The sequence below is a fragment of the Daphnia pulex genome, chromosome 7 (assembly GCF_021134715.1).
Source record: "Daphnia pulex isolate KAP4 chromosome 7, ASM2113471v1".
Taxonomy (NCBI): domain Eukaryota; kingdom Metazoa; phylum Arthropoda; class Branchiopoda; order Diplostraca; family Daphniidae; genus Daphnia; species Daphnia pulex.
In genome coordinates this window covers 7,955,722-7,976,331 of record NC_060023.1, presented here as the reverse complement: position 1 = coordinate 7,976,331, position 20,610 = coordinate 7,955,722, and the positions used below count along the sequence as shown (strand labels likewise).

General features: G+C 42.4%; 1 protein-coding gene across 7 annotated transcripts in view; it reads left to right on the top strand.

The window, feature by feature from the left end:
* The first annotated feature begins 3,346 nt into the window (after positions 1–3,346).
* Positions 3,347–20,610, top strand: part of LOC124198267 (mucin-12-like) — a 31,869-nt gene continuing 14,605 nt past the window's right edge. For 3 of the 7 annotated variants that reach the window (XM_046594051.1, XM_046594048.1, XM_046594047.1), the window contains exons 1-3: positions 3,348–3,732; positions 6,923–7,796; positions 8,635–20,541. In XM_046594051.1, coding sequence (XP_046450007.1) covers positions 3,694–3,732; positions 6,923–7,796; positions 8,635–20,541 — 12,820 coding nt within the window. In that variant the 5' untranslated portion in view covers positions 3,348–3,693. Of the gene's footprint in view, positions 3,733–6,922; positions 7,797–8,634; positions 20,542–20,610 lie in introns of all 7 variants that reach the window. The other 4 variants (XM_046594054.1, XM_046594053.1, XM_046594049.1 and 1 more) reach the window with 3 other exon arrangements.

Below are 20,610 nucleotides of genomic sequence, written 5' to 3'. Positions count from 1 at the left end.
GAGCGCTTTCAAATGTTTGTGCGTAGGCTACTTACGTCACTTGCTGACTTGATAAATGCATATTGAGTACGGGACCTTTTCATTTCTCTCCGGTTCCGCATTTTCTGTACCACCCGTCTCGACTTTGTCGCGATGGTTTTGATGATTAATTGAAGTTTCTAGCGCGTGATCAGCGTCACTGCCGGTCTGCTACGCACGACATTTGGTTTTTCAGTTTTTAAAAAATGAGTTCTAAAACATTTTTTTTTTCTATCTTGTGTTGACCAGCAAAGAAACACTTGAAAGAGCGGTGAGACATTTACGGTACATTTTTACACCATCAGGGTAAAATTTAAAAAAAAAAAAGAAAAGGAAGAACTCGCCTTTCTCTCTTCTCTCATTCCGTGTCGTCTCTTTCTCCGCTGTCTCTTTCTCTCTCCTCAAACGGCTCTACTCGAGTGTTTCGAGACCGTGTTACGGCGACACACGAGAGTGTAGCCCAAAAGTTCGACAGAAATATATATACACCCAAAATATCGCGAACGTAATCTCTCCTTGGATTCTGAGCGGACTCTAGGGCGCGCGGGATATGTTATTAGCGTGTATTTGGTTCTGACGTCTGCCGTATGCTGGGCATTCGCCATTTCACGTGAAAAAAAAAAAGTTAATCCAAGATGCGGTTTGGGAGATATTGCTGCTTGGTGTTGATTTAACGGGACCCGCCGGTCATTTGTTTCTCGCTTACAAAGAACAAATCTCGTGATGGAATTTATATACCTTTCAGAATGAGCCATTGAGCCATTGAGTCTACAATAATAAAGACGACTTATTCTTATTGGACTGTGAGTAAATTTGGATTAATTTTGCAGTGAAATATTCGTTGCCGTCAAAGATGCGACGTATCGGTAAAATATTTCCGATTTTTCCTATGCGACGATGGGCGACGAATGATGATGCAACGCATTCGTTCCATTATTTCCTGTTGGCCGCCGTCGGTGGTCGCAGCAGCGTTAGCGCTTATTCGTATCCGGTTTTGAATGGTTAGATTTCTTTTGCTGGCTCCGTGCGCCGCGATCCGGCGACATATAACGCGTATTATAAGCCCCCACACGTGTCCATTGTTCCATTCCATCATGGAGAAACAATTTGAAACTGGAGCTGCGGCCCGCCTTCTTCTTTTTCTTTTTATCGCGATAGTTTGGGCGATTTATTTGTAATACAATTTTGTGAAACTGGACAGAAAGTGGGAAAGTGGCGGTCGGCGTAGTATTGTTGAAAGGCGGAACCGTAAATGTGGGTTAAAAAGTCAGCCGCGCTTCTTCCGTTTTTATCGGGCCATTTCTGAGCCGGCTATAATAGTCGGTAAACTGGTTAACACGAAATAAATACACAAAGAGACAGTCTGGGCTCTGCAGCAGCAGGCTCTATATACTGGAAGATTGTTGCTACTGCGCATTTCTTTGTTTTGTTTGTTTGTTTCGAAACCTGGCCGTGCTGGCCGTCAATAAGAACCGCAAAGGGAAAAGACCCAGATTGTCCTGCGATGTATAGATTGTGTAATATACCAAAGCTCTATATATTTATTTATTTGTAAAAATGTAGAACTCCCATAAGTGGGAGGGTTCAGCAGCACGTATATACTCGTAAATAAGAGAAAAGAAAGATTAAATATTAATAATATAAAGAGTTGAGAAAACAGAAACAACATGACGGCGCAGACGTTCCCGCGCTTATATAATCGGATTCGATCCTCACACAGTACGATATCTCTTAACATATACACAGTGAGAATAAAGATGCTGCTGATTCCGGGAGGTTTTGATCACGATCGCAAATTATATGTACCGCTTTCCAAAATTGTTTTTCTTACTTTTTTTTTTTCGTTTGAGATTTTCGGTGGTCCGAAGATGTCATGGGAATCTTATAATTGCTAGGAAGAAATCTGCCCTGCTAACACGGATTCCCTCGGCTGGCGATGGACATTTACCTTATCTATAAATTCAAAGGACGCGGGCAAACTTGAGGAAGTCTAGAACCGAAAAATACAATTCGGCAGATATCCCACGATTTGAAGGCGAGCGCGTTATATGTTATAGCAATACCGTTTCCAACAAGATAACGCTTTCTTCTTATTATACAGATATATTTTGAACCATATAATATCGGCGACACTATATACTTGCTGCATGGACTTATGAATTCTTTCTGAAAATAATCGCATGATTAAGCCAACGCGAAATGCCAGCATTCAACTGATGCTGAAACCGTTTCCAAAAATTCCGCCAAACTATACATGCGCATATTAGCGACATTACTTAACGATTTTTAAAGACATAATGAATATTCCCGTTCGATATTTTTCGTGCTGCTGCTGCTGTCCGTGCGCGTCGGCGTTCCCGTTACAGAATATCACCCGCGACTAGACGGGTGTGAAACAATCAAAGAGAGAAAAATTAAATTGTACCGAATTCAGCTGCCTAATCGGTCACTTATTTCTTGTAACGAAGAAAAGGAAACACTTTGCTTGAGCCGTAATATAGTAAAAGAGGAATGGATGGACTGATGCGTGTGCAGCAGCAATAACGGAGCGACGAATGGCAATGACGCGCTTTATTTGATGCTCATATGAGCATGGCCGATAGCACGGCTAGAGAGGATCATTGCACAGTGAAAAGAGGTTAGCATCCTTTTTTAAGAAAGTTTTACTGTACAATATGATGTAACGTTCGTCGCGTCCAGCACAGTCCAGCAATTTAGTTGAACGAATTGGCGGCCTTTTAGGTCTATGCTGCGGTCATTCTTCGGAAGAAAAACCGCACCCGTGCGGTTTATCGTGTTTGAAAGAATGCTGTGTATATAGGCCTATAGGCCTAGTATATCACAGGCTGCATGATGATTTAAAAGAAAAAAATCTTATTAATTTTACGAAGGTTTGATTCGTGTAATATTTTCTGGGAAAAAAAAACTAATTTAAAAGAGAGGAGGCGAAACATTCCCTGGAGATTGACTGGGAATCGCGAAATCAAAAGCTGCTGGCTTCCTCTATTATATTCAAAGCAGCAGCAGCTGTTAACAAAATGCAATCAAAGATTTTGTTTTTTCTCAGTTAGGCTCGAAAAAGAAAAGAAATAAGAAAATAACGCCCAATATACACGTATAGACGTATACGTGAACAAACAAGCGTCGTCTTAAACGGGACAAACGGGATCAATGGGTCTTGCGTAACGCGTGTATACACTCCGATGTGGTACGGGGGTTGGACAGGGGGGGGGGGTGTTTGGAGGCGGGCGGAAGACATGGAGGAAGCTTCAACTTTTGTTACAGGTGTGAAAATAAACTCGACGGGACCTACTTGTCGCCTTCTTGCAAGGAGGGAAAATGCTCGACCACTACCCAACAGTGGATTTAGTCTTCGATCGGACTTGACTCTGAACAGTACAGCTCTTCCAGTACTTGAAGATCGCGAGCTGGGCCGCGATAGTTTATTTATTGTATTTATTTTAACATCTCCCCCACCTTCTCCGCACCTCACCAGCTCACACTCCAAGTCCATTCACCTGGACTATGTTCTGGCACAATTGATCGTTCCGAGTTGAGCATTGCCATCCACATCGTAACTGCGGATTAAACGAGCACATCCGAAAAAAAAGAAAAAAACGAGTACCTTTTTTGTTCCAGTCGTTCCGACATCTTATTTAACCAATCCGAGACGCGATGCGTGCCCCGGCAATCGTCAGTCTCCTTCTCTTGACGGTAAGAAACATTGAAGTCATCTTGTATTATTATTTATTATTTCCTTTCATATATAGAATAAGAACGTATAGACCTTCATTGTGTTTTGGGGGTTGCTTTATAAGTTCTATAAATCTCTAACTCGAATCAATGGCAGCACGCACCGTCAAATACTCAATCAAGCACTTCCGTCCCGACGTGAGGGCTGAGAAAAAAATTGGGTCTTGTCATTTTTATTATTTCTTTGCCATGGTTCACTTGTTCGCTGTACACACTGGCCTCACAGAATGTACCCTGTAGCGCAGAAGAAAAAAACAGTGGGGTTCGAATATAGTTAGCTTAGCTGTATACTTATTTGGTGACCGCGAAGTTGAAAGAAATACTAAGAAGAAAAAAAATGACGTGTGCTATAGTTTTCTGATACCGTTTCATTTTTGTCTGAATACATACATAATATTTGATTCGTTACATCGAGGGATTTCCCCTAAAAATGTCTTCCGTTTGGTTTGCCCGGGTTGCCCCGATATAACGTGGGAAAATCGAGCGTTGTCTGCCCTTCGGCTTCTTTTTGGGGTTTCAATGAGTCTGCTGAATTCATAGTAAATCTCGCATTTATTTATCGCCGTGTGGCTTTGCATAGATTTTTGGTCGTCGTTATATTTTCACTTCTCATTACCTTTGGTGAAGCTTTTGTCTTTTTCCATAATTTTTGGTGACAGACGACCGTTAGTGGACACGCCTCGCCTTAGCTTATCTCGTGTGTAGTAACTCTCCCGTACATCCTCGTCGCAAGTTGATAAACCGCATTGCGGCGTGAGGACATGAGCGTCCCAGCAGCCTGTTATTATATACGTGGTAGATGGGCCAAAGTACTGTAATAGGGGCTACACTGCTATAATACATACGCAGCATCTGCCTTGTGCAGCAGCGCACTCGCTCGGAACTGAAGGAGCTCCTTCGGCTAAATTGTTATATTATTAGTCTGAAATGTTGCTGACCATTTCACACCAACTCTTCCGCAAGCGACGGATTTTTCACTAAACGGGTCTAATTAAAATTATTATTTTTTTTTCTTTCCCTTTGGCCGCCCACCCGCGTCAAAGCGGCCACTTTTCGTGTTGTTCCTCTCGCAGCATATAAACCACCAACCGTGTGAGAAATTAAATTGGAAATTGTTTTCGGTGCCCAATATCTTATAGACAATTGGGCGAATATGAGTCGAACAATCGATTTGTGTTTGAGCATTCCATTGAATTGTATTAGCAGATATTATACACTACTGGTGTAGACCCCAATTGACAAGTATACAGTATATAACCCAATCGAGGGACTTGCCGACAACTGTTGCACGAGAACCGGGTGAAATGAAGGTGAAAATTAAAAAAATGAAAAAAGAAGAAGAAAACCTTCATTATGTTCGAAAAGGGAACGAAGAAATACAAGAAAGAAAATGCGGCTATCATATCGCTACCGGGCAATATATTACTCCATTCAGAACAAAACAGAAAAGGAGGCAAAAGTTTGAATTACAACATATAGCTAGTGTGATGAGATGGTTTCGAACTAAGGGCATGTTATTCAACTCCTGGAATTAAAATTGGGGTGATTGTGTCAACACGTTATAACCGTCAGTATGTTGGCGAATTAAAGTTGAAGGCAAAATTAAACAAAAAAAAATGAACTGTTGCTGCAACGAAAAGTTTATAGACTTTTTTGAGGACGTCAGAAGAATAAAAATTCAGTTTACATACTGCACCCATAACAAGGATGAAGGAAGAGGAAACGTCCCATGCTTTCCACAGGTGGTTTTCGCATCAGATAGGCTCGATTGAATTCTTAACTTTTTATATACTACGTGATGGCTTGTATAATCGCTTGGCAATGTATAACGGTGTCGGAATTCAACAGGCCGTCGCCATGGTGTTGAGCGCGCACTCCATATTGACCATCGCTACAAAATTCGGCCTTACAGCGTGTTGCATGTGATGGGCATTGGACTTGCGGTGGGACCTCCCACAGGTTTGTCGGGAGCTTTGTGAAGACCAGCAACTTCCAGGGAAGAAACGAAGAGTTTCTACGAGAAATTTCATTACAATAGCGACCCGTGCCCAGCATCAATTTGGTAGTACCTACCTCGTCCAACGCAACTGACCGGATCGAAATGGCGTTGTCGTGTTGTTTCTTATTCTTGGGATTTGAGAAAGTCACGGCCGAGATCGCTGATGGTCCCGTTAATGAACGTCGCCAAAGCTTCACTGATGTTCGTTTCATAATAGTAAATCAGATCGACGAAAAGATGTGGCGCACATGTCTTTCCTCTAAGAGCCATTTCCCATCTTGCCATTTTTCTTCTTGCTTTCCCACACTGGGTGACAGCATCACATAAAAAATGTCTCACAGTCTTCTATATATTATACTCTTCGAAAACAGTCAGTGGTATGCATTCGATCTGTCTGCCGATTTTTCCTTCTCGAGTATAGGGAGTATAGACTCAACATATTAGAAGGTGTCTATCGATCCTGCTGTTTGCAATGTAGGCTATATAGGATGCAATGTATCATAGGCATTTTACTGCGTCACTTCATTTTTATAATATTAGTAAAAAGAACATTTTCTTGATTATATCACAAGGCATTTGATGTAGCCGTACTAACGGTAGTTTTTCGTTTAACGCACGACCAGAATAAGGAAAAAAATGGTATTTTTATTTTCAATTACCTGTGAAGCTTCACACTCGCAGGTGATTTAACGCACTAACTGGTTGTATAGTTGTTGTTTGTAAACGGCAGATTATTCTTCCTTCAGTGGGTCAACTGCTTGCTTTTATTGGGACTATACATATTTATTGACTGCTGGGAATAAAGGAAAACGGTGAGCCAGGCGCCGTCTGCCGTTCTTCTCACACCGTTATATGCTGCCTTATTCCCGAGCATGTTTTTTTTTTGTCTTCTTAGAATAGACCATAATTGAAACAGAACGTATACCACAGAGTCTAGCCTGGCACATAGGATATAATAGAAGTTATGATATAACTTAAAATCTATTGAACTAGCAAACGCCTTGAACGGCAATGATAGAAGCAGTCCAGATGATAGGCTAATAAACGGACGGAAAGGATGATTCTGTTGGTCAATATACGGGGAATCTCCTATTTGTGGATGGCCTATATATTGAATACTCGAATTTTATTAATTGAATTTTTTTATTTTAGAGTTTTGCGTCAGCACTGAGGGTGAGCCAACAGAGCAGCAAGAATCAACATGACGAGAAACTGTCCATCGGTGCTTCTTGCCTGGTTAGCTGGGAGTGTTTCAGCATGTGCTGCACACCCCTGCCGTCGAACCAGATAATGCCAGATGGACAGATTGCGTCCTGTTCGATCCGTGATGACGGCATCCTTGAAGCTCGCTGCATCCAAAGCCCGGAAGAGTGGGAAGATTCGAGCGAGCTGATGGAGCGCATGGGCTTGTCCGAACGCCTTGAGCAACTCAAAAACAATTTGAAGTTCAAGAAGAGGATCATTATCAACAGTAGCAGGTTGAGGAACAAGACGAGCATTCAGCAACCCATACTTCCAGCATCACCTGGCCAGCTGGAGTATCCTGGACGGCGCCCAATCTTTAACGAGCTACCCATTAAGGATCCGACATCGGCTGCGTTCCACGCTTGGAAGCCTGAAGAGGAGTCGCCGTCTTACAGCTTAGTATCGCCTCTTAACCAACAGGAACCTTTGGCCGTCATCAAAAGCAAATTTCAGGCTTCTCTGAAGGCCAATTTGACCCGCGATGCATCACCGACTGATTCGCCGTCTTTCCAAACGGACCTATCGGCCACGCCAGAAATCGACACCTCGGCCCTGTTGGAAGAACTTCTCAGTCTCTCAAATGAAGACAATACCCCGCTCGTCATAGCACCAGCTCCCAACTTCCCGGATGATTCTTTAGCGACGTCGACAACAGAACCAGAATTGAGCGTGGAGTTCTTGGATTCGGATTTCGGAACCGCCCCTTCGTTCACCCTTGATAGTTCTCCTCCGTTTCTTATTTCATTTCTGGATGACTCAGGATTCTCCACCATTTCAGAAGGTAAAGAAAGTCAACTGCCTATCTATAGTGTTGATCCTTTAGTCAAATACTGGGGACAATTTCATCGAGCATGCATTACCATTTAAATTAGTTTTTTTTTACAAGCATGAAGAAACTTTTTTTCCAGCTAGTTTTCCGACAAACTTGACTATCATTTCAAGCATCGAATCACTATTTTGTTTGCATAGTCTGAAGTTTATAGAAATCAGTTCTTATATAATCAGAGCTATCTATACATACTTCCTGGCGCTATTTGTTTCCGTTATATAGCTACGACGCGTCAGTCGGTCGGTTATTCCATCCCTTTATTGTAAATTTGATTCGGTCACGCATTCATGTAACGTGCTGGCGCCTATTTCGCACGGCCTGATTTCCAGGGGCAGCGCAGCAAGCGCGCATCATCGCAACAGCTGATGGCATGATAGCCTACTATTAGCGAAACGAAGCCAATACTGTATAGACACGATCCCCCGCTTTTATTTTACGATTCCCCCGATACCCATGCTTTCACATAGAAAAAATCTACTGGATGAGGCCCAGTCGTTTCTGTTTTCTCGTAAACATAATATGTGGTCCATCGATTAACAGCTTACGAAATCAGAGCGTCCTCTTTTAATGTTGATGCCATTAATAATAGAACCGATCCATTCGTTCAACCGAAAAATTTTTTAGGATCTTGTGATCACAAAATCACAATACAAGTAGTTTAAGGCAATAAGGGCAATGGTTCGCTATGTGGTTATGGGCCTGTATACGCTATGTACATAGTTGGTGAACTGCATGGGTAAGTCGAATACATTTCACGATGGATTTATACTATGAACGTGACGTATAATAGGGACTGTAGGAACGACAGAGGGATTTGAAGCCTCTTCATTGAGCACTAGCCAAGTTGAGACTACGACGACTCCTCAACCCATTAGCACTCAGCAAGAGACGACGGTGACGGAAGCGACTAGCCTCTCGACAGAAGCGACGACCACTCCTCTCGCCACTTCAACAATTCAAGGTACCATCCAGCACTTGGATCCGATCGGATTGACTCAGACGACGGACGCTCCGACGGATTCTTCCCACACTTTCACGACATTCTTGGTCTCTTCTACAACAGATGTTTCCTCGTCGCCTGCCGACGAAACTAACCCGACAGACGCGTCGCCCACACACGTTTTCTCTACCACTAATCCTATTGATACCACCTCTTTACTCACTGTCTCTACAACTGCACCGCTCGATAACAACCCGACCACTAACCAAGATACAATGACTATGACTGAAGGGCTCGATAATAGTTCGTCTATTAATGGCGAACTCTTGTTGAGCTCTACGACCACTGGCCCGTCGGTGCCAATGACTGTTACACCCGACGAATTGACTACCTTCTCTTCGTTGACAGAGACAAGTGATACGCCCAGTATATCAGTGTCGTCGTCAACAACTTTAGCTAGTCAAGAAACATCGTCTGTTCAGTCGACGGAAACCACTCCACAGCCATCGTCGGCTACGGAAGGGATTTCAACTGTTTCAGTAGATAGTCAGAGTGTGTTAGGCAATAACGAATCAACAACAGAAGGATCATCGGGATTTGCGTCGACGATAACTAGTCAAACCGAAATCGTCACACTTACAGATTCGATCACAAGCGAGCAAAGTGGAAGCGCAGACGAAACGAATTCATCGACAATGAGCACTTTTACCAATGACAACTTGACATCCGCGAGTCCATCCGTAACAGAAACTCTTGCTTTTGCGGATGTTTCCGGTACGACGTTGGTTAACATGATTCAATCTGTTACCGACGAGACAACGACAGAACCAAACGCTGTGACTACTGCAGGGCCATCTACTGCAGATGCTGTTGTTACACAAAATTCCGTTGACAAAACCACAATAACGATTGCAACGGAGCTGACGGAGCCCGGTTCTACAACCATGGTCGATACTGTTGCGATAACTGAAGAAAGTTTGAATTCTGAGCGGGAAACGACGTCGACGTCAAGACCTTCTACTACTCTTGAATCGACAACGTCTTCGCCGGAAATAACATTTACTCAGCACGAAAATCTAATAACCGATCCTGTAGGTACGGAAGAAACTCTGAACCAATCACAGGTTACTGGCAGCACGGTGGAATCCAGTACAGCGAGTACAACGTTCAGTTCAGACTTAACAGTTGACGAAACGACAACTGAGAAACAAATGCTGGAGATTGGATTGGTGACCCAACCGGAAGATTTAAGTACCGGTTCTTCTAGTTCCACTCAAGACGCTGATAAAACAACACAAACATCTCAGACAAATGGTCAAAGCGAAACGACTACTCTGTCGAACATTTTGTCGTCGATTCAGAGCACGCTTACGTTTATTAACGATGTTACGTCAACACCTATTGTACAGACTACCGAGACCGCATTTACGGAAACCGAAGAGATTTCTACTAATGGTCCAGCGCAATCACAAGCCGTGACGGAACTGAGTAGTTCAACAACCATTGAAATGCAAACTGAATTATTTACAACTCCAGCGCTGACTACTAATTCAGAATTTGAAACAGATGTTGTTGCTACACCTTCCTCACCATCAGCATCACCTACTAATTCCACCAATGTAACCGTAGGCCAAGAAACTACTTCCTTTCAGGAAAATGCGATGCTGGTGACTGAATCCCAGTCCGTCACTAGCACTACACTCGGTGATGCATCAAGTGAACCAGCTACTACAGAAGGTACAACCAATGAATCGACTATTTCTTCCAGTTCCACCCCATCCATCAATCCGACAACAGTTATCGGATTCCCAAGTCAAGATACAACTGTGGTCGATACCACAAATAATCCAAATGGGCAAGAAACAACGTCGATATTTAGCCAGTCTAGTACTTTCAATCAAGAAACAACAACAGAAAGTAAAGAAACGGTCATCTTCGGGGACACTACTTCTACGACAAGAGACGAAACTACACAAAATGAACAAATAACAACACCTTCGGTAGTATCAGTAGAAAATATCACTAATGAATCAATAACGGAACTAACAGAGCAAGCTTCGTCGGCGACAACAACTTTTAGACCTTCAACCACCCTGGTGTCGACAACTTCCCAATCAGAAAATAGTGCAACCGATTCTTCGGATTTTGAAACCACCCAGAATCAAGCGCAATTCACGGGAGTCCCCGACGAGTTTTCAAGTACCATAGGTAGTTTAACTTCTAGTACTTCAGCTGTCATGTCTACCGAAAGAACAACTACAGTGAAAACAACTACGGATATACAGGAGCCTGTCACTGAATTGTCCTCACAGACGGAGGACTTCACGACTACCATCAGTTTTAGTGCTTCTACTTCATCGGTAAATGACGAAACGTCTGGTGGAAGCGAGACGACGCGAGACGATATGTTCTCCTTCACAAACGACTTGACTACGTCGGCATTAGTGCAGACTACAGAGTCAACCGGAACCGACCAGGTTGAAACAACTGTTCAAAGTCAAACTGAAGAAACTCCATTCAGTACTACATTGCGTACTTCTTCTAGCGCAACTCAAACAGGCAATCTTACAGACTTCACAACAAGTTCGGATGTTGATTTAGCTATGTTAACAACACCATCAACAACTATCACTTCAGTCAGTGAGACAGCCAGCCAAGATTTAAGTACTACTATTGAAGAACAGATGCCTTCAACTGTATCTCAATCTTCTTCTAGTACAACTATACAGAGTCAGTCTCATGTGACGGAGGAAACAACAGCTAACAAAGAATCGACCGTTTTATTCAGTGTCACTCCATCAAGTAGTCCGACGACGATTGGTAATCAAGATACAATTGCGGGTTTCCCAAATGATCAAGAAACAACAGCACAGACGGTTAGTCCATCTAGCACTTTCAGTCAAGAAACAACTACTGAAACTACTCAGACTACTAATTCGGTGCTTTCGAGTACTGTCGGACAGACCCCACAATTTGAACAGCTAAATTCTACAGAAAGTCCTGCATTGGAAGTTATCACTGAAGTCTCTTCGGTTCAAACGGAAGTAGCTGAGAGTAGTGTTACAACATTCGCTGCAAGCGATACCACATTAAGTCAGGGAAGCTTTACAGTCGAGCAGGATTTGTCATCAATTTCAACGATTGCACCGTCGACAAATTCAGTTTCAACTACCTCGTCTTTGCCTGAAACAACTACTCAGCAAACAGTTGTAGAAAGCGATGTAGGAAGTACCACTTCCGAACAGGACCTATCGTCAACTACCACAACAACAAATCCCTCGTCGACTCCAGTATCAACCCAGTTTTCTTCTGAAACAACATCTCAGCAAGAAAATACAGAAACTGATTCTATAGGTACCGAAACAACTATTAACGAATCGTTTGTTACTACTGCTGTAAGTGCCCCGACACCAACTTCTTTCACAGTAGAGGAAAGTATTCCGACTCTGACAACATCTACAGAGAAAGAGGTGATCGTCACAGAGTCTACAACGCAGTCTGAAGTTGAAGCAAGTGCTAGCGTTTCAACATCTACGCAAGAAACCTTTCCTACATCAGAGCCGTCGACAACTCAAAACGAAAAGACTACATTGTCCAGCATTTTGTCGTCAGTTCAAAGCACCTTTGCCTTTACTACTATTTGGCCAACGCCTTCAAGTATAGAGAATACCGAGTCGACACTGTCTGAAACGGAGGAGATCTCATTAGTTGCTGAAACGCAATCTGGGGAATCTCACACAACTATCACGAATAGCGAAAATCAATTGGGAAGCAGTTCCACAATTATTACTGCCAGTCCAATCAATGAAACCACAATTGTCTTATCCACTGAGGGCACCATAACGTTTGGTTCCACAACAGTTGTTTTCTTTCCCTTAACTTCTTCCAACGAAGCTGGCAGTTCGTTGTCGGGTGAAAATAGTTCTACCACTACATTTTCGTCTACAGTTTCTCTAACAGAAAGTACATTACCTGATTTAGTTACATCCGATGCAGTCACTGAGGCAACACAGAGTACCTCTGTAACGGATTTAGTGAGTGAATTATCAACATCCGTTTCTAATCCAATCTTCACGGAGGAAGACGATGCAAGTTCAGCATTGGAACAAAACATTCAGACTGAAACAGCTTCATCATTGGCTCAGGGTCTTTTAAGCACCGTCTCTACGCAAGAACCTGCTAACACTGAAAGAACAACCGAATCTGTAGTTGTAACGTCTTCAATCGGACAAGAACATACAACGGGTGAAATTCAAACCACCCAGACCTTATCTACCGCGATGACAGACGCTTTTGGAACGTCTTCAACTATTTCCCCAGTCACTGTAACAAGCGGATCAGACACAAACCCCATCACAGATGATATTGTTACTGCTATGCATGGAGAACAAGTTACTTCTACCAATCCGAGTTCATCTGCCAGCAATGACATTTTTACTACTCCTGAAACGAGTGACTCTACTCTACAAAACGAGTCAACAGTTTCCCCTTCGGACAAACCGACATTATCCAGTAGTCCACCATTGGCTGAAATCACTACTCAAGAAAATGTAGAAACTTCAACACCGAACGTTCTTACAACGACAATTAATGTGAATGAGGGAAAACCCATAGAAGACCAATCAAGCACCTCTCTCACACAAGAATCTACATCTGAGAGTGAAGAAACAACTCTTACCGAAACTGAAACGTCCATTTCTGGGCAGCATACCACACAGTTCGAATTACAGGTCACTCAAACCAATATTGAAGTAACGAGTCAAACGCCCGAAATCCAAACAGAACTGACCAATTTTACTACAACAATGGTAAACAATTTTAATACATCCCTAGGGAGCTCAACGATCGACCAAGAATCCCATACCACATTTAGCCCGACAACAAACGCAGTGTCAACAGTGACATCTGTGCTTGAAACACTTTCAAGCACGCAGCAAGAAATCGTCACAACTGACTCTCCTGAAACTACTGTCAATGAATCGCTGGCTACCAATGAGTCAGGCCAATCAACAGTTAGACCAACAACTGAAGAAGGAACTTTTGATGATAGTACCACTACCGAAAGAACAACAACGGAGAATAAACAGACAGTCACTGAATCTCTGGTAACGTTTGAAAGTGACACCAATTCAACTATCGGTGGCATATTCACACAACAGAATGATCAATCAACAAAACCAACTGAGATGACTGTCGAAAGCGAATTGACTACGTTGTCAAGTATTTTATCGTCAATTCAAAGTACGATATCCTTTACTACTGGTTGGACGTCATCTAGTGATGTACAGAACACTGAGTCGACATTGGTTGAGAGCAGTAACCATTCATTTTCTTCAGAAACCCAAACGGAAGAATCTCTGAACATGACAACATTTATTAGTTCCGCTTTAACCCAAAATGATTCTTCCGTGACTGGCCCGGATTTAGTTCCCGGATTTGATTTAGATTTTGTTTCTACTACGTCTAGCACATTCATAGCATCTACTCAACCGCCTAATTCGATGAATGTTACAAATGACCAAGAAACTACTCCAATACCTCGTCCAACAGAAACACAACAGGATCTTTCGGTTGTTACGGAATCTCAATCTTCTATTGGCTCAACGATTGCTAGCGAATCTTCTACTACAGAAGAATTCCCTGTTTCGATAAGCTCTACACAATTCACTAATCCGACAACGACAAGTGAATCTTCTAATCAAGAAACAAACTCCATCGCAACTCAACCAAGCACAGAATTTGAACATTCAACTAATTTCGCACCTGACACTACCACTGTTGAACAAGGAACTACAGAAACCGAAGAACAGCCGAGTAATACTGAAGTCCCGCAAGTTACCACTGAGAAACTACAGACTTCAACGGGATTAGAGGAAATCACAACAATTACACCCACTGTCTTGATAAATCAGGGAACGTCTACTATTGAACAAATTGTTTCGACAACTTCCAGTTCCTCGACTTCGGTGCCGACGACATTTGTGACTGAATCTACAATGCAGTCTCAACATACAACTTCTATACCAGGTGCTTCCACGCAAGTGAGTGATCAAAATTCTGACTCAGTTGAAACTACCGAAATTAACGATATGCCAACATTGGCATCAACTCCGAGTACGTTATCCTTTACTACTGATGGGGTGTCATCAGCGCTGACCGATGTAACAACAACATTGAGTAACTTCTCAGCGCAAACGGAAACTATTACAGCAAACACCGATTCAGAAAGTTTTGCCACTTCCAGTCAAGGAACAGCAACTGAAACTCAACAGACGACGAATTTAGTGTCTTCAAGTAGTATCGGACAGACCACACATTTTGATCAGTTTAGTTCTACGGAATCACCTTCACTTGAAGTTATAACTGAAATATTTTCAGTTCAAACAGAAGTAGCTGAGAGTGGTGTTACTACATCTTTCGCAATTGATACCACCAATGAGGGAAGCTCTACAGCCAAGCAAGATTTGCCATCGACAACAGAGCCGTCGACAGATTTAGTTCTAAATACTTTGTCTTTTACTGAAACCACTACCCAGCAACCAAATTTAGAAACTGATTCCACGGAAACCTCGAATATAGAACAAGATTTATCGTCAACGACAACGATTCCAGCGTCGACTTTATTTTCAACCCAGTTTTTTTCTGAAACGACGACTCATCACGAAAATATTCAAACTGACTCTCTAGATACAGAAACAACTTTGAATGAATCGTTCGTTACTGAGGCCGCGAGTATTTCGATTGTATCAACCACGGTGGAAGAGCCGATCGCTACAGAGTCTACGACGCAATCTGAGATTTTAGTCAGTACTGGCGCTTCAGTGTCTACGCTGGAACCTTCTTCTACGTCAGAGATACCTGAGGGGACCAGCCAAAGTGAAGCGACTACATTGTCTAACATATTATCCTCAATTCAAAGCACTTTTTCTTTTACGACTATTTGGCCATCGTCGTCTAGTGCAGAGAACACTGAGTCAACAATCGGGGAAACGGAAGATATATCTATAATTTCTCAAACGCAAACTGGAGAATCTCAGTTTACGTCAACAATAAGTAGCGCAAATCAATTGGAAATTAACAGTAGCCCTTCTACATTAACTAATACTGACGCAAGCATTGGGACAACAGTCGTTTCGTTGACTGAGGATCAAACATCGTCGACCCCTGTTGATCACTTCTTCAATCCAGAAACAACAACTTCAAGTGATCTTACGACTATTTTGGTGTCTTCAGGTACAGATGGACAAGTCACACAGTTTGAACAGCTGACTTCCACGAAATTTCCTGCTGTTGAAGTTATCACTGAAGAATCCTCGGTTCAAACAGAAGGAGCACAGAACGGTATTACTACATCCGCCGCGAGTGATGTCACTTTAGATCAGGGAAACACAGCTATCGAGCAGAATTTGTCCATAATAACAACATTTGCACCGTCGTCGACCTCAGTTTCAACTATTTCGTCGTTGACTGAAACATCTACTCAGCAACAAAATGTAGAAAGTGATTCTATGGGAAGCTCTACTAGTGAGCAAGATTGGTCGCCAACTACAGCTATTTCCTCGTCAACTTTAGCATCAACTCAGTTTGTTTCTGAAACAACATCTCAGCAACAAAATTTTGAAACTGATCCTACAGTTACGGAAACAACTATGAACGAAACGTTCGTTACTGACTCCACAAATATACCAATTCCTCCGGCTGTCACAGTGGAAGAAAATATTTCCAATGTAGCTACAACAACAGAGTCAACAACGCCATCGAAATTGGAAGAAATTGTTAGCTCTTCGACGTTTACAGAAGTAACGACTACGTCATCAGAGCCATTTGATCAAACAACTCAACGTGAAACGACCACTTTTTCCACCTTTTTGTCGTCAGTTCAAAGCACTGTTGCTGCCTTTACTACTATTTGGCCACCTTCCTCTAGTGCAGAGAACACCGAATCGACAACAGTCGAAACAGAACAAATCTCAACAGTTGCTCAAACACAATCTGAAGAAACTCAGGTCACAACAACAAGTACCACTGATCAATTGGGAAGCAGTAGCACTTCTACAGTAGTTAATACTGACCCAAGCATTGAAACTACAGTCGTTATCGCTACTGAAGATCCCACATTGACGACTACAACAACTTTAAGTGATCTCACGACGATTTTGGTTTCTTCTGGCACTGACGGACAAGTTACACAATTTCAACAGCCGAGTTCCACGGATAAACCAGAATTAGAAATTATCACTGAAGGATTCTCGTTTTTTCCAGAAGTAACGGAGAGCGTTCTTACTACATCCGTCGCCAGCGATACCACTTTAAACCACGGAAGCTCTACCATCGAGCAGGATTTGTCTTTGATAACGACGAATACACCTTTATCCACCTCATTTTCATCTAGTTCGTCGTTACTTGGGGCAACTACTGAGCAACAAAACTTGGAAACTGATTCCATTGGAAGCTCTACTATCGAACAGGGTCAATCTTCGACTACCACGACAACAATTCCCCTGTCGACCCTAATTTCAACTGAGTTTTTTTTCGAAACAACTTTGCAGCAGGATAGTATAGAAATTGGTTCCACAGAATCCCCTTTGAGCGAATCGTTTGTTACTGGCGCCACAAATATTCCCACTACGACAACTACGGGGAAAGAGCCGATGGTCACAGAGTCTATCACTCCCGCCAAAACTGAAGAAAGTGCGAGCTCTAGCTCAACAACTACAGAAGAAACTTCTACGTCATCAGAGCAAAATGTAGAGACATCTCAAAGCGAAACAACAACATTGTCCGGCATTTTGTCGTCGATTCAAAGCACTTTTTCATTTACCACTATTTGGCCATTATCTTCTAGTACGGAGAACTTAGAATCAACACTGTCCGAAACGGAAGAGAGTTCAACTATTGCTGAAACGCAATCAGGGGAATCTCAGGTTACGACAGCAATGAGTATCGATAATCAATCGGGAAGTAGTAGTCCGTCTACAGTAATTAATACCGACCCAAGCATCACCACCACAGTCGCTGTGGCGAATGACGATCAGACATTCGCGACCCCTGATGAAAACATATTGAATCAAGACACAACAACTTCCGGTTACCACACAACTACTTTGCTGCCGTCGAGTACTGGTGGACTATTCACAGAAAATGAACATTCGATTTCCACGGAAAAACCTGTTATTGAAACTACCACTGAAGTATTAACGGTTCAAACGGAACCAGAGGACAACGGAATTAATACATTAGTCACGAGCGATAGCACACAATCTCAAGCTGTCTCTACTATTGAGCAAGATATATCGACCTCACGTCCCTATTCGACTCCAATATCAACACAGCATTCTCCTGAAACAACAACATCTCAGCAGGAAAATTTAGAAACTGATCCTCTAAATTCGGAAACGACGACTGGATCAACTGATCAATCACTGAGTACTGATGGAATAGACCAATCCAATTCAACAAACAATCCGACCTCTCTGGCTTTCACAGATGACAATAGTATTTCTACTGTGTCCACAACTACGGAGAATCAAATAGTTGCTACTGAATCTACCACTCCGTCTGAGGATGAAACCATCGATTCAAATACCAACTCTTCGATGTCTACAGAAGAAAATGTTTCTACACCAACATCTGAGAAACCTGGGGGGACAATTCAAAGCGAAACAGAGACATTCACTTCTTTATTTACTACCGATTCGACAGTTCCTATTGATTTACAGAACATCGGTTCGACACTGACTGAAACAGAACACATTTCAACAATTTCCCAAACACTAGCTGAAGAATCTGAGATCACGACTAGTCCTCTTGTTACAATACCTAGTTTTACCATGAATACTGTACCATTCAGCAGTCCGGAAAATACTTTTGAAATAACATCAGAACAAATATTTGACTCTACAACTATGTACGGTATGACAACCTCAGATGATGATGATAGGCCTACAACCACCCAATCAACAGTAGATGCATTTCCGAACCAAACAATTGAAACACTTTCTTCTACAGAAGAATCAACAACAGTGGAAATTACCCCGCCCACAGCAACTACAAATTCTGCCTCAATGGAAACTGGCCATGAAAACGAAACAACGAGGCCCTCATCAGCGACTGAAAATGACATCACTACGCCCATCTCGTTATCGACTCACTTCAGTGATCATATCTCTATGGCAGTAACTGAAAGTTCTGCACAATCTGGGACTTCAACGATAGGTCTGCTCAACCCTGAAGTAATAACCGAGGAGGAGATAGCTTCTTATGTTTCATCTGATGGTTCTACGTCTATTTTCGTATCCACTCATACCCCAGAAGATTCTACTGTGCAGCAAACAACTTCTAAACCAGTTACTTCGGCAGAAATGATAATTAATACCACACCAAAAATTCCGTCTGAAACACTGGATTCAGGTTCACTCCTTTCCAGTGCACCATTTATCCAATCTACAACACAACCCACTACTGTTTTCACAACGACAACGGAAATAATTACTAACAGTCCTGTTAGTATTGATTCAACGTCTCATTCAGCAAATTTTGACAGTTTCACTACAGAGACATCGACGCCAGATTCTTCTGTTTCTCTTCCAGTGACAGTTGTACAGCACACGACCTCACAGCCATTTGATCTAACAACGCCCATTTCAAATGAATTCCAAACTGACGGGAATAGCCAAAACGTACCAACTGCCATAGTCACTGAAACTTCCACATCTGGAGGAATTTCGTCTACAGATCAAACCGAAAATATTGTAATCATTTCATCCGACAACGTATCTACTGACGATCTTTCGAGTAGTGGAGCAACTGGTGAGCATGCGGGTAGTGCATCAACTGAAAGCTATATTGACACTAGCCAGAATACTAACAGTCCTTCCTCTTCCATATCCTTTGCCGAGCAAACCCTGTTTTCTACAACTTTTGCACCAGTTTCACAAGAGAATTTTGATACAGATTCACCTACGACCATCCAATCTTTCTTCTCGACAGAACATATGGGAATGACTCTTCCAAGTCTATCAACACTTTCTCCTCAGCACACTACATCTGATCTATCTTCTACTTTGTTTTCTCAATCAACTACTGTTATTTCCCCAACAGGTTCGACTTCAGAAGAAGTGACGAGTACGACTTCCTTCACTACCACTAATTCTCCTGATTACATCACTTCCGTTACTTTTTCCCAAATCAATGATGAAGAAACGGCTTCTTCCACTATCCACATCGATCTTTCTTCTACATTAGAGCTGGATACAGAATCGACTCATTCCAGTTTGCCTTCTACCCAATCTGCAATTCAATCTACTTCTTTCATAACGTCAGCAATCCCAAATGATACTACCACTCCAGTAAGTATTGATCCATCTTCACAAGAAACTAGCAATGCTGGTTTCATTGAAGAGGTATCGACAGTTGACACATTGGTGCCTACAACACAGACAGTAGACGGAACAACCACTCAGAATGAATTGATCATGACATCACCAACAACTGCAGTTACTGAGTTTCAAACGGAGGACGTTAGCGAAGCAAATTCACAATCCACCGCCTCCCCGACTTCAACGGAAAATGTGTTAACAACGGAAACAGGAGTGGCATTATCAACATTAGATAATACAGGACCTATGTTGACATTTTCGACCGCCGTACCAGAAACCGAAAAACCCTCAAGTAGTGAAACAACTGTCGACAATGAGAATATTTTCGGTGAATCTTCCACATCTGAACCCACTCCTGCGACGAACATTTTAACAGATGGTACTTACTCTACTGTATCTTTTGTTACACAAACCTTGCCTTCAACATTTACTACAGATTCTCAGTTTA